General features: G+C 41.7%; 1 protein-coding gene across 1 annotated transcript in view; it reads right to left on the reverse strand.

Annotated features, from left to right (window-relative positions):
* DSG2 (desmoglein 2) overlaps nt 1-15,712 on the reverse strand; it is a 51,640-nt gene that overhangs the window by 23,276 nt on the left and 12,652 nt on the right. The window contains exons 2-5 of the mRNA XM_069568947.1: nt 8,831-8,866; nt 5,964-6,098; nt 929-1,090; nt 659-803 (exon numbers count right to left, since the gene is read on the reverse strand). Coding sequence (XP_069425048.1) covers nt 659-803; nt 929-1,090; nt 5,964-6,098; nt 8,831-8,866 — 478 coding nt within the window. The remainder of the gene's footprint in view (nt 1-658; nt 804-928; nt 1,091-5,963; nt 6,099-8,830; nt 8,867-15,712) is intronic.

Here is a 15,712-nt window from a genome sequence, read left to right on the forward strand (position 1 = left end):
GGAATAGGAAAAATAAGATAAAAGTGAGGCTGAGGTTAGTATATATAATTTTTAAGATGAAGTTCTAGACACGCTATAGGAGGGCCACAGATTTGCTTATCACATTTCTAATAACCAATACAAAAAAAGAAAAATGAACAGATACACATACATGCTTATTAAAATACAAGCAATTCAGGAGAAGCATAGCTATTCTTTACATTCAGATCTAAGAGAAATTTCTCCTGCAAGCCCCCATATTGAAAGCTGCATTTAACACTTGCATTGAAGCCTGGAGGTAGAAATAATATGTCTAAGGTTAGCAAACTACGGACAGTGGGCCCAAGCCAGCCAGCCACCTGATTCTGTGAATAAAACTTTACTGGAACATAACCATACCTATTTGTTTACATAGCATCTTATGGCTGCTTTCCTGACACAGGGTGAAACTGACAAGTTGCAACACATACCTAACCTAGCACATCAATCTACCGTATCTGTTTTGAGGGTAAAAAAACTTAAAACAGAAAATCAGTTCCAAACCTAGACCAATCAGTTTATTATTATTTTTCCTGTGGGTAACAGTCAGCCTCCACTAAGACAGAGGCTTCAGTGTTCAGTGACATGCTGGGCACAGAATGATCTTGGGTACTCATTCATAAAAACAATAAACTCTTACTTGCTGCACTCAGCTCTTCAACAGACCCAACAAAGACGTCCTGTGTGAACACTGGCTCATTGTCATTGATGTCAAGAACTTTAATTCTGAGTTCTATTGGTTTCTCTAAGTTTTTTCCTCTTTCATCCAAAGCGTAGCCAGTTAGCTGGAATCATGACATACATAATAGAAGGCATTTAGGCTGAGGTCATTCAAGTAGCACAATTTCAAAAACATAATAAAACGTAACTATTATCCAAGAAAAGCTACCAATGCATAAATTGTTCTTACCAGAAAAAATGGCGTTTCTTCTCGATCTAGAATGGTGGTAACGTTCAGTTCTCCGGTGTCTTTGTTAAAGACAAACACACCAAAAGGCGGCTCCGTGATGCCCTTTCCAGTGTATTTGTATGTAATTTTTAGGTTTTTTTCTTCTGCAAGATCAGAGTGTATCTAACATAAAAATAAGAAGGAATGCTTCAAGTTAAACGCTAACTTACAGGTAATGGTTTTAATTGAAAATTTCGCTCTGAAGCTGTTGGACGTTGAAAGGAGGGAGGTGGGAGACACAGGTGATCAGAGCAGAGGTGCTGGGTTCAGAGCACCTGGGTCTAGGCATGTCACAGCTACACTAGGTGGGATGCTGATGGTTACCTACCCTCCCACGAGTCAGTGTTCTTACCTGCAATGTGAAGAGACACTTCTGCTTACCTCTTAGGGTTGTTATGAAATTAAGATATCATTAGGGGGGTACATCTTGGTAAGAGTGGATTTTAAATTTAGGTAAGGTAACATTTGCAGACTCAAAACCACCTTAATAACTGATCATCAGGAAGGTATGAGTAAGGCATCCTTTCACAGGAAGGTTAAAATAGTCAAGCGCTTCACCTACTTGGAATGTTCCTGCAGATTAGAGTTTCTAACCTGGGGGACTTCTGTAGTTAACACCTTCCTCCCCTAGAAAGAGCTCTAGTTGTATCTCTGACTTGTTTGTTTGCCATTTCTGTTATCTCTAATTATTCATCGCTAAGTGTATTTCTGTCGCCCCCTACTGGATCCTCAATTTCTCTTTTCAGACATCACTGAAGCCCTTACCCCCCTCTGCCCCTCCGGTTCTTCATCCTGAAATCTCAGAATTAGCTACACATGCTTCCCACAGGATTCCCAACATGCTCTGGGGCTGAGGGTGCTGCTGAGAATGAGATGCGGCTCCAACCTCCTGCCACGCCTGCTCTGCTCCTGGAGGAATGGGGACCCTGGGGCAGTCCGGTGATCACTTTTCACTGTTTTTCCCTGTGTTTCTTTTATCTTTCTCTTTTTTTTTTTTTTGCCAAGAACATGCATACACACACACAACCCATGTGTATGTGTATACACATACATCAGTATTTATAGAGAATATCCTAGATCTTTATGTGCTGACTATATATATAATTTCACTTATATTAAAAATAAAATCAAACTGTGTGAATCTAGCAGTTGGTTTGCATATACATAGGTATGCACATAAGAGTATGTAAGTATATACATACTTATGTATTTCAAAAGATATGGAAGATACTAAGCTGTTGACAGTATTACTTTTAGATAAAGAATCTATAAAGTTGGGGAAATACAACAGAATGTTTTGCTTTGTATGTAAATTTTACTCTTAAAAACTTTTATAATTAAAATTAGTAAGAAGAATAGCTAATGCTTACTGAATCCCATGTATTTTAGGGAAACCTATTGAAAAAATGAGTGAACAATTCAGATATCTCATCAAACCAGCACTAACCAAACCAGAAAGCTTAACTACTTATATACAAACTATTACGTAAAGTCATGGGCTTCACTGGAGGCTCAGACTGTAAAGAATCTGCTTGCAATGCAAGAGACCCAGGTGTGATCCCTGGAGAAGGGAATGGCTATCCAACTCCAGTATGCTTGCCTGGGAAATCCTATGGACAGAGGAGACTGGCAGACTACTGTCCTTGGGGCTGCATAGAGTCGGACACAACTAAGCGACTTTCACTCACTTCATGTAAAGCCATAATCAAACATATAGATTTAAGAGGGCTTTTATCAAAATAATATATTGCTGGAAAAAGGAAAAGTGTCTTCTGTTCCTGGCTGCTCTTTTTTTAAAGGAGCTTGTTGTATGTGCTGTTTATAAGGTTGGAAAGATGAAGGTACCACTTGCCTATGAACATTTATTCATTCACACAAATGTTTACAGGATGTTGGCTTTGCTTGGGGCACAGGGTGTGCACAAGCTGTGAGTCCTGAGGACCAACCCCTGCCCTCAGGGAGCTTACACTGTACTGGGGGAACCAGACAACAAGCAAGCAACTTATGACATAATGTCCTGGAGGTGCTACTGCTACTGCTGCTAAGTTGCTTCAGTCATGTCCAACTCTGTGTGACCCCATAGATAGCAGCCCACCAGGATCCCCCGTCCCTGGGATTTTCCAGGCAAGAACACTGGAGTGGGTTGCCATTTCCTTCTCCAATGCATGACAGTGAAAAGTGAAAGTGAAGTCGCTCAGTCGTGTCCGACTCTCTGTGACCCCATGGACTTGCAGCCTACCAGGCTCCTACGTCCATGGGACTTTCCAGGCAAGAGTACTGGAGTGGGTTGCCATTGCCTTCTCCGCCTGGAGGTGAATGAGCTATAAACCGAGCTGATCAAAGTGGATGGGGTGAGGCCGGGAAGGGAATTCTTGGCCAGAGGCTTTATGCTGTGAGATACTGCAAATACCTATGGGGAGGGGTTCCAAGCAGAGGGAACAGCAAGTGCTAAGGACTGATGCTAAAGCTGAAGCTCTAATACTTTGGCCACCTGATGAGAAGAGCTGACTCATTGGAAAAGACCCTGATGCTGGGCAAGATTGAGGGCAGGAGAAGGGGAAGATAGAGAATGAGATGGTTGGATGGCATCACCGACTCAATGGACATGAGTTTGAGCATACTCTGCGAGATAGTGAAGGACAGGGAAGCCTGGAGTGCTGCAGTCCATGGGGTCGAAAAGAGTCAGACACGACTAAGCGACTGAACAACGAAAGGGTGGGAGGCTGGCATGGGCTTTGGGCTTGTGTCAGCTTAGGGAGGTGGCAGAGTGTGGGATACAGGCTGAGAGGAGCTGGGGTCAGAGAGGAGGTCAAAGTCAACAAATCCTAAGAGAGCTCTTGTTGGCAGAAGTGAGGAGTATATTTCTTCCACTGCAGTGTACAGCTGTTGAAAGGGCCTCATGAAGGGGATGAAAATTTCAGTTCAGAAGACCACTTTGGCTGTTTTCTGGAGAATGGTGGGGGAGGGGCAGGCAAGAGTGAAGGCAGGGAGACCAGGTCAGGGTGCTTTTGGCAACACAGGTCAGAGTTGACATTGATGGGTATGAGAAGCGTGGCAGTGGAGAGAAGTGGGCAGTTTCAGGATACACTTTTGGCACAGAACTGACAGTATCTGCTACAGTTTTGAAAATACTGAAAAAAAGTATAGTACCATTTACTGAAATGGATAGAACTTAGGGAGAACGGCTTTCGAAAAAAGCAAGGGTTCAGACTTTGCAAGTGCTAAATCTAAGATACAAATGAATGGAACTACCATATTATTTATCAAAACAATAGGGCATTTTGAGAGTTGAAAGGGGAGTTATTAATAATTAGGTCAGGACAATGGCCATAAACCCAGACTGTTTCAGGCAAGATGAGTTAGATAGCAGTTTCTTTTCATTTTGAAAACTACTTTCATGGGTAGGGCAGCAGAATGCATGACTCTGATATAATAGTTTTAAGCTGAAAGCGATTGAGAAGAAGCAGATACAAGAAAAACTCTCTGTCCTCTTCCTATTTGCCTAAGACTGTTGTGGTTTAGTCATTAAGTAGTGTCTGACTCTTGCAACCCCACAGATTGCAGCCCGCCTGGCTCCTTTTTCCTGGAATTTCTCAGGTGAGAATACTGGGGTGCGTTGCCATGCCCGTCTCCAGGGGATCTTCCCAACTCATGAACTGAACTAGTGTCTCTTACATCTCTTGCATTGGCAGATGGGTTCCTTACCACAGAGCCACCTGGGAAGCCTTACTTGCCCAAGAGTAGGACGTAAGTTTGTAAAGGTGCCCTTTCGAAACCCCTCTCGACAGCAAGGACAAAAAAGTTAATCACTGGAGGGGAGTTTACATCCCTATCAGCCTGGAGACAGGACCAGGAGAATCTACAAAACAAACCTGACTAACTAGCTTTTTCTAGTATTAGTTGCCCATCTATCTGCCTTTCCAGGTTGCTGCCCCTGGGGATTCGAGGTCTTTCTTGTCTGTCTTGTCACTTTCCTAAAAATTTATTGTCCTTCTACTATGTAGCTTATATAAACCCAAATCCTAATCAAACCTTTGATTTACTCATCTCAGGGTACTCCCACATGTTTCATGCGGGATAGACAAGTTTCTAGGGGCTTCCCAGGTGGCTCAACGGGTAAAGAATCTGCCTGTAATGTAGGAGACACAGGCGATGCGGTTCAATCTCTGGGTCTGGAAAAATCCCCTGGAGGAGGGCATGGCAACCCACTCCAGTATTCTTGCCTGGAGAATCCCATGAACTGAGGAGCCTGGCAGGCAATAGTCCATGGGGCAGCAGAGTCAGACAGGACTGAACTGACTGAGCACAGAGCACATACAGACACGTTACTAAGCTTGTTTTTCTCTTGTTAATTATTTTTCGTCAGTCCAATTCACAGGGCTCCTGCCAGAGAACCTAGGTAGGTTCTAGAGAAAACAAATGATGAGATCTCCTTTTAAGCATTGTTAACACTCTGTTAAACAAGGATTCAACTAGTGCCTGAGTCCACTCTTAGTTGAATCAAACAGTGAAAGTCACTCAATCATGTCCAGCTCTTTGAGATCCCCTGGACTTCTCCAGGCCAGAATACTGGAGTGGGTAGCTGTTCCCTTCTCCAGGGGATCTTCCCAACCCAGGGATCAAACCCAGGTCTCCCTCATTGCAGGCAGATTCTTTACAAGCTGAGCCACCAGGAAAGCCCAAGAATACTGGAGTAGTAGCCTCTCCCTTCTATAGCAGATCTTCCCACCCCAGGAATCGAACCAGGGTCTCCTGCATTGCAGGCGCATTCTTTACCAGCTGAGCTACCAGGGAGGCCCAGCTGAATCAAAGCCCTCCATAAAATACAGGTTCACCACTAATGCTGCATCTTCTAGAACAGGAAAGCGGATCTTCAGGGTGACATCTAGAATATTAAAAAGTTCAGTGAGTACCTCATGGAACAGTCCTAAAATTTTACAGTGAACATGGACGATCTCAGACCACATTTCATACGTGTACCCTCTTTAGACAGTACCTTGGCAATCGGATTCTTCCTGGACAGGTCCTCTCCCTCCCGGAGGGCCACAGGGGCGGTGATCCAAGCACGCTTCTGTCTCACTGGGTGAATGTGTTTAGGAAGCAACTTGCTTTCATTTCTTGAGTGTAAGACCTAAAGCAATAAAATGTTGCCAAAAAATTAGTAAAACATTAGTAAGGAATCATAAAATGTACTAGAAGTTGAGAGAAAGCTGTGCAAATTCTAAGGTATAAATTATTTCATACTTTTTGATATGGCTTTAATATAGGCTTTGGACTTCCCAGGTGGTGCTAGTGGTAAAGAACCCACCTGCCAACGTAGGAGACATAAGAGAAAAACAGGTTCAATCTCTGGGTGAGGAACATCCCCTGGAGGAGGGCATGGCAACCCACTCCAGTATTCTTATTTGGAGAATCCCATAGACAGGGGAGTCTGGAGGGCTTACAGTCCATACGGTTACAAAGAGTTGGACATGACTAAAGCGACTTGGCACACATGCACAGGTTTCATTTTCAAACAGAAAACATATACTCTGGAACAAACACTATCTACCTGAAGAGCTTGTTTCCAAACCAGTAAAGCAGTTTTGTTTTGTTGTTTTTTTATCGGCAAGGAAAGATCTCCCAGAGGGAGGACTTAAAAAGGCTAGAGTAGTTTAGTGACCTTACAAATGGGCAAATTACAATTAACACGGCAAGTCAAGAAATGTTTCTAACTGAAAATGAAGTCTTATTTTTCTGTGGTGGCTTATAATTTAAAAATGAATTACTAATGCTTTAAGACAAAATTATCAGTAACCTGTTGATATCAATTTAACTAAAACTAGTGAAAGTGTCAGTTAATGAATTTATTGTTTTAAGAATGAAGTTAAAGGATTAAATGGCCCATCTCTGGTTTATCGAAAACTAGGCAGAAAACTAATCTATAAGTTTTCAGTTGGGCTTTAATAGATGAATATATATTTTATCCAAGGAAAATTTTAATGCAGTATTAAAATTAAATGACCTAGTATTTTAAGATCAGAGATGATTTTTATACTAAGTTTACCATTTTATTCATTTTATTGCTTTATATAATAACTTGCATTTTACTTCAAAATATTTACACTGGTTATCACTAGATCATTGATTTTTTTCCTTTGTTTTCAGTGGAAAAATTCTTCTATAATTAAAAAAATTAATTATGTATCAAAACATTAAAATAATATAAAGTTTATAACGTAAAAATGTAAAACTGCCTTCCAGTTTTTCACTCATGTTTTAGAAAATGCATTGTTAACAGCTTGATAAATATCTTTTGATATTTTCTTATGATCATACAGCTGCACATGTAAAAAAGGTCTCCTTTTTTTTCCCCATAAAAATGGAATTATATTAGGATGGCGGAAAAGTTCATTCAGGTTTTTTTCTGCAACAGCTCATGGAAAACCCCAAACTTCATGGCCAGCCCAATACTATACATCACATTCTGTCCCTTGATTTTTCATTCAGTACCTCATCATGGACATTCCTTCATGTACCATCAGTTGTTTTACCATTCTCTCACTGACAGATATTTAGATTGTCAAAAATGCTGCATAATCTTCCCTGGGTAGAGGTTCCTGTGAATGTGGTTCAGTGGGAATGGCTGAGTCTGAGGTGATAGGATAGAGTTGTTGTTTAGTTGCTAAGTCACGTCTGACTCTTTGCAACCCCATAGACTGTAGCCCACCGCATAGACTGTGGAGTTGATGATGGACAGGGAAGCCTAGTGTGCTGCAGTCCATGGGGTCGCAAAGAGTCGGACACGACTGAGCAACTGAACTGAGACTGTAGCCCACCAGGCTCCTCTGTCCATGGGATTTCCCAGGCAAGAATACTGGAGTGGGTAATCATTTCTTTCTCCAAGGGATCTTCCTGACCCAGGGATTAAACCCACATTTCCTGCTTGGTAGGCGGGAAATGATCCACCTGGGAATTTACCTGAAATTTACCTGAATCCACCTGAAATTTACAACTGATTCACCTGGGAAGCCCCAGGGATAGAGTAGGATAACCAAAAGCTAGCTCAGAAATCCCATTAGGAGACTGTTAATAGAGAGGGAACTTCAGTGGGCTTTGGGAGACAACAGTAAGTAAATAATCACTCAAGCAAGTAATGGAAAAATCCCAAAACAATGTGGGATTACTTAATTCATAAAGCTGAACAAGTCGCTTAGCATCGAAGCTAGATGGGTTTGCTTAACAAGATAACCAAGTTAACTTGCTTAACAACAAAACCATGTAACAGAAGCAAAAGACATGTCCCAAAATAAACAAAAAAACAATAGTGGAAAATAAGGCCCCAAACCTGCCCAGTGACAACAAGTTAATGACCCTTAAGACATACTCTCTGCAAATACAAAAAACAATAATTAACGGGAAGGTGACATTTCAAAGTGAAAGACCCGCACTATACTGAGACCTAATATAATTTTTCCAAAGTGCCATGAAGGATGCACCATATAGGGTCAATAACTCCCCCACCCAACACATAGGAGTTAATGACCTAAGAATCAAAGAATGAAAAACAAGGTGATCTTCTTTCCATTCCCTTTCTTCCTTTTATTTATAAAAATGTAACCCACTAATATTCCGGGCAGCACAACATTGACCACCTGCCCGGAAGCCTCACAATCATCCTATTCTAGTAAATCTCTTACCTATCACTATGCCTGCCTCTCGCTGAATTGTTTCCTGTGCTGAGACATAAAGGACCACAGCTCCGAGGCACCTCCCTCAAAACGCCACCTAGCGGTTTCAGTGGGAGTGTGTGCTTTCAATCTGGTAAAGGCACAACTGTTTTCTATAAAATTCAAGATAGGAATAATCCCCTTTGTTTCTTACCTCAAAATGGAGTCCATTTCCAAAGTCAAAGCAGATCTAGAAAATAAAAATTATTTGTTGTTTAATACAACGTATCCGTCAATTCAGCTTAAATATTTCACTAATGAGTAACCTACCACCTAGCATATTATAGACACTAAAAAAGGATGTCTGTGTTTAACCACCACTCTCCTTTGTCAAAAGGAAACACATTTTAATTGTTTGTTCCCCACCAAGACCAGAGCCGGAGAGCAGAACCCAAATCCAGCTTCCTTTAGATGCACACTGCCTCCCCCAGCAACTCAGAACACAGCTACCATCTGAAAAACAAAGGCAGACTCATCTTGAATCTGAGCCACTCCCTGATCCTTCTCTCCTTAGCCGGTGGTTTTCACCTCGTGTTCTCGGGGCCCCACGTAGCTTTCCTCAAGGTCTTTAGTGCGAGATGCGCCCCCTAGCCCTGCCCCCTACTAACTCCCATCATGCCCTGCGGGTCACACATGACTGCCCATATGCAGACTTCATTCCTCAACAACCACCCGCCCCCCGCCCCCACTAGCTGTTTTCTTTGGTTCTTATCAAGCACTGTCACACTTGGGATTTCATCGCCATTCACAACTAAGTACATCATTATTCACAACTATGTAAATGTAAATATAGTTACATATACGCTCAATCTGCACAACAAACTCCCATTTTGCCTTCCGACACCTGCTGCATTCTTTACAGTCCATTAATCTCTTGGCTTAATATGAACCAGCACTTCTAGTAGGCTAGCTTCACGTGACTAGTTGCTGTTGTTTAGCTACTAAGTCATGTCTGACTTTTTCAACCCCATGGACTGTAGCCCATCAGGCTCCTCTGTCCATGGGATTTGCCAGGCAAGAATACTGGAGTGTGTTGCCACCTCCTTCTCCAAGGGATATTCCCCATTCAGGGATTGAACCCACATCTCCTGCATTGGCAGGCGGATTCTTTACCGCTGAGTTATCAGGGAAGCTAATTATTTTCAATTAATAATTCATTTGCCCGGTTGCCACATGAGGTAAGAGGCTTAAGAACACTTCCATCATTGCAGACAATTCTGTTGGACAATGCTAGCACATGGCTGCACCCATTCCAAAGTTGTTGTCTATGACTCAGGGATTCTCAGTCTCTTGCTGTTCTAATATTCTGGCCTCACTTTTTCCCCAACTCTGGAAGCCTAACTATGATTCTCTTGGACCTTGTATTGGCAACATTGCTGGGAAGGGCCATAGAGGCTGAAGGGACCCGCCACACATCCATGCTTCCTTCACAGCAGTGATGTTTCCAGGGTATGTTTATGTTTGTTCAGAAGAGTTCTGTTGTGCAGACATCCTGTCTGTGAGCATCTCCTTCATTCTCAACAGTGTGCCTATCTTGTATTGCATTCCTCACACTGACCACATTCCTGAGCCCACTCACTCTTAGGAAATGACCCCACATTTTATCTGATGGATTGTATCTCCGATTTCCCTCTCCTTCCCTTCTTTCCCTAAGGAAGAGCCGTCCTAATGCCTTTTCAAGGTTAACCATCACCTGTGTGCTTTATTTGCAACTTTTCCACCTACTCTCCCACATTTACCTTCTCAAGAACCTTATTCCTTCCACTTATCTTTTACCTGGATTTGCTACTTCATTTGCTAATCAAATGTTTATTTCCTTCACCAATAATGGCCAAACATATTTAGATCTTCACCATCTTAAAAATAATCAGAACTTTTCCTTGTTTCTGCCAACATTTAATCTACTGTTCCATATCCCGATTCCACTATAATTCCAAACTGAAATCTGTATTTATTGCCTTTACGTCCTCACCTGCTGTTTATGTATTCTTTGTAATCTGTCTTAAATTTGGATTTTTCTCAGGCTTTCCTGCTTTTTTTTTAATGTGGCATCTCAGGTCACATGGATCCATGAAGCCTTGATGGGTACATCATGGAAAGCAGGGCTTTCCCTAAAATTCCTAAGTCTCTTTCGCTTACATCCTTTTGAAGCGTCTCGCAGGGTCTGTTCTACACATTGATCTTTCATTTTCCTTTCTTTCCTCTACCTTGTAGTACGTGTTCTTGTTTCCACTTGGCAAAGAGGTACTTAAGGATAGTGTTCAGCCTGTAGTATGAGTTTCTCTTGTGCAGATGAACAACTGTGGCTAATTTTCTATTTTATAGTCAGAATATTATCTCTTCCTCATCTTGTTACTAGTTTACCAGCTAGCAATGGCTAGAGATACCTCTAACCAAAGTCATGCTCCCCAAATTATGTACTTTCAAAGGTGGTGTGATGTAACAAAAAAGGGAAAGCAATGCTGAATGGATTACTCCTCTCTGCATGTTCCTCTGGTGGGTATTTTCGAAGGGAAAGAATAGGGATGAGATTCAGGGTTCCTCATTGTCACATCATCAGGGGACATTCTTAAAATGTGATACATTTCTTGCCCAGTCTCCTAACTACTGTTTTCTCTGAACAAACTCTCCTGAGGAGTTGCCCAGGTAATATATTCGCCACTTTTATTCTTCCCTAGAATCTTATTGGGGCTAGCAAAGGTGTGATATTATATGTAACTTTACATAAATGTTATTCTGACCAAATATATATTCCAGGATATAAGTAAAGGGGGGCAGTTCATAGTTTTCAAGTCACATGTAAACTCTTTATAAAAGTATTTTCATTTTTTATTGGAGTGTACCTTTTCAAATGTTACTTGTTAAGAAATGTAGAAAACCACATGACTATAAGCAGTGCTTCTTAAGTTTTAATCTGTATTTTGTTCACTGGGGTTCTTGTTAAAATGAAGACTTCATTTCAATATGCCTGAATTTAAGCTTTACCCTTGGCATTTCTAACCAGCTCTCAGATGATGCCTATGTTGCAGGTTCTTGAACCGCACTTTGAGTAGCAAAAGTTGTAGAGCTGCAATATACAACATCATTCATTCATTGAGGGATACAGACAACAAAGCTCACCTATTCATTATTATCTCAGTTGTTGACCCAAGAAGCTTTGTCACGCTTGATTGCTAATTATCTTGAAAGCAGAGAATCTTTTATTTCATGAATTTACTTATTTTTAACTGCTTAAAATGTTTACATTGCAATTTACTCATCACTGTGAATGGAGAACTTCGGATACAGAACTCACAGATATGGAGTAAGATGCGCTATGACTATATATACAAAAGCAGAGTTAACAGGACAATGAACATACGCATAACCAGTTTCAACAGCTGTCTAGCGTACACTTTGTTTTTTTCATTGCCCATTGCTTCTCAAGGGGTTTTATCCCACTTACTTTTTACTGTTGTTACATGCTTCTGCCATTGCAGCATTTGATTTTTGAGAATTTCCCTAAATTCTTTAATTGAAGTATTATCTGACATACAGTATTGGTTTCCTCACCCATTTCTTTTTAACTGAATTTTTAACTCAGGGGTATTTGTAGATTTACACAAATATTGTAGAGAGAGTGCCGAGTGCCTTTATTCATTTTCCCCTAAAGTTAACATTTTAAATAACTGTGGTACATTTGTCAAAACTAAGAGCTCAACATTGGTACAGTTAACTAAACTCCATACTTCAGTCCTAAGAGCTCAACATTGGCACGGCTAACTAAACTCCACACTTCAGATTTCAGCATTTCCTCCATTAATGCCCCATGTTGCAGGAAGTTGTCATGCTTCCTTAATCCACTCTAGTCTGTGACCATTTTCAGGCTTTCCTTGTTTATGACCTTGACCGCTTTGAGGCCTTGACTCTGGCCAATTATCCTGCAGAGTATCTTCTTACGGTGTGTTTTTGTAAAGAATACCACAGAGTGGTGGTGAAGTGCCCTTTTCATCACAGCATATTGGGGTGCGTGATACCCACGCGACAGTATTTGTCAAAGCAGCCTTTGTAGGTTTCTCCTCTGTAAAGCGGCGACTCTCCCTTCACGTGCTGTATTCTTTGAAGTGAGTCATTAAGTCGAGCTCACCTCAGAGTGGAGATGCTGAACGGCCATATGCCGGAGGAGAGAGGTTAAGCTCTGCTTCACAGGCGCTGGGAATCTATGCTTGTTGTTTGGAATTCTTTTGTGAGAAAGATTTGTCTCTTTTTCTCTCACTCATTTACTAATTCAATCATTTTTATCAGCTTGGACTCATGCATATTGATGTTACTCTGTGGGTTATAATCCAACACTATTTTATTTATTTTGGTGTTCCAATAGTTCCAGCTGTGGCCACTGGAAGATCTTGATGGTTAAATTCTATGTCCCTCTGATACGTCCCCAAGCGTTGGTATTTGAACTCTTTCTTACTGTCTAGTATTACTAGATATTCCAGATCCATCTGGTATTTTCTCTGTCCCAGCTTTAGAATGAACCATTTCATCAGGAAGCCTTGATTTCTAATACTGAATGGTATTCAGAAGCCAAGATCTGGGTGTGTAGGTGTAGTACCTTACAATCTTGTTTCCAGTCTCCGCGCCTCTTTTTAGGAGAGGGCATAAAGATAGGGCTTTTCTTCTGAACTTTGTTATTACTAGAGGCTGTTTTAATTATTTACAGTAGCAAAAAGTTTCATCTAAACCTAATTACCTCCCAAAGCCCCCACCCTCAAATGCTATCACATTGGAAGTTAGGGCTTCCGCATATGAATTTGGGTTAGGACACAAACATTACGTTTATAACAGCATGTAAGAGAATTCAGCCAATGAGATATCAAGGAGCTTCCAGAAGAAGATTCTTCCCTCTGATAAGAAAAAAACAAATGCACAGCCTCTCTTTGTACCTGCTTCGGGAGACTGCTGAGCAAGGATGTGATATTTGGAATGGCGAGGGCCACCTGTGGCCATGAGCAGAAAGCTTATAAGATGGCAGAGAAGCCAAACTGAAACCATAACATCTTTGAGTTACAGGACTGCTCAAATATGGAACCAGCCCCTATCTCTGGACCATTTCTTATGAGATAATAAGTATTCTTTTTATTTAATCTTTTAGCTGGCTTTTGGTACTTATATCTGAAAGCAGCCTAATAACATCCATTTTGCAGTTATTATAAAAGTAAAAGAAATAATACATACATGTACTTATTGCAATGACTGGCACATAGCAGGCACTCAATGAATAGAATTATGATGCTATTTCCTCATTTCTAAGACTTGAATGAATTTTTCTCACCTTAAAATTTCAGAAATTTGGATTTAACCATGCCTTTAATTTTCCAAGCTCCCACCATATGCTAAATTAGTGTTTCTGTCCTCTTGGATTCTTACATGTTGGGAAGATGGACACAAATAGGGTGTGATAATAAGAGCTGTAAGGAAAATTCAAGCAAGTTCAGGGTGGTAGAGAGGATTTAGGACTTCAGGGAGGCTCTCAGAGGTTATATCTTTAGAGAGACTGGAATGGGATGAGACAGCAAGTCAGGCAGAGCCCTGCAAAAGGAACAGCCAGGCCAGGAGTGTGAGAGAGCACCATAGCGGTGCTGCTAGGGGGAGGGAGTCGGTGCAAATGGTGTCACGGTGCTGGTTATATTTCTTATCTGGCTGCTGTTTACGTGGTAGGCTCAATTTGTGAAAATCCAGTAATTCAGTATGCTTCCTTAAAAACTTACCAAAATAGATTTTGAAGCCCCTGGGGGCTCTGGTAAAGAATCAGCCTGCAAAGCAGGAGACCTGGGGTTTGATCCCTGGGTGGGGAAGATTCCCTGGAGAAGGAAATTGCAATCCATTCCAGTATTCTTGCCGGAAGAACTCCATGGACAGAGGAGGCTGGTGGGCTACCGTCCATGGGGTCACAAAGTCAGGCATGACCGACAACCGAGCGACTAACATTTAAAACTGAGGGTTTCTTGGAATCAACCTAATAGTTCTGCTATTTGCGTTTTAGAACCATCGACTGCAGTAGCCTATTTTCACAGACACTTAATAAAGAGGTGACAGACTGAGATATTTGCTCCACAGTTATGGTACAAAAACCCCAAGAGACCTGTACCAACGTTTTGTCAACTGTGGAACTCTGCGTGACTAAGGAGATGGCTGAAATCTTAACTGCTGCTGCTGCTAAGTCGCTTCAGTTGTGTCCGACTCTGTGCGACCCCATAGATGGCAGCCCAACTACTCCTTCCTAAAGGAGATGGTTTGGACGTTTCCTTAGGGCTTGCACCTCACAGCACACACTCTTAAGTTCGAACAGTAGTTCTCAGTTGGGGGAGATTTGGTGCACACACACCCCAAACCTGCCCCCACCTCCCTGTGGACACCTGGGATATTTGGTAAAGTCTGGAGACGTTTTTGCTCATCGAAGCAGAGTTCTGTGTTGGGGGCGGGGGGGGGGGGGTGGTTGTGGGGGGGAAGAAGAGGAAGTGAGTGCTACTGACAACTATTGGGAAGAAGAGACCAGAGAAGTTGCTCAACCTCCTGCGATGCACAGGACAGCCCCTCTGCCAACACGGCTCTCTCTGGCTCTAAATGGCAAAGTGCCAAGCTTCAGAAACCCTAACTTAGACCACGTGTTTCTAATTCGAAGTTACCCCAATAACTAGGGTCAAGAAGGTCATACAAGTTCTGGAGGACCATGAATTGATGGAAATTTCCAAACTGGTGCAGACAATACAAATGGAGTAACTGATACACGCTGTCTTCTGTCCCGCATTTCTACCCTTCCCACTTCTCTTTGAATAGTTTCAGTTCTGTCAGTTTGAGTGATGCCCTGTGGGGATGGTATGAAAGGATTTCAAGCATTAGAAGGATGTCTGGACAAAGCGGACACTATGGTTTCTCTCAACTATGAAATCTGTAACTCTTTTTTTTTTTTTCCTCACAAGGAACTTGGTGATTGAAAAATGTCACATATATGACATGCCTTCAGCATTTAAGACTGAAGAAGAAAAGTAAGCTTCTA

Source organism: Ovis canadensis, chromosome 23 (assembly GCF_042477335.2).
Source record: "Ovis canadensis isolate MfBH-ARS-UI-01 breed Bighorn chromosome 23, ARS-UI_OviCan_v2, whole genome shotgun sequence".
Lineage (NCBI taxonomy): Eukaryota > Metazoa > Chordata > Mammalia > Artiodactyla > Bovidae > Ovis > Ovis canadensis.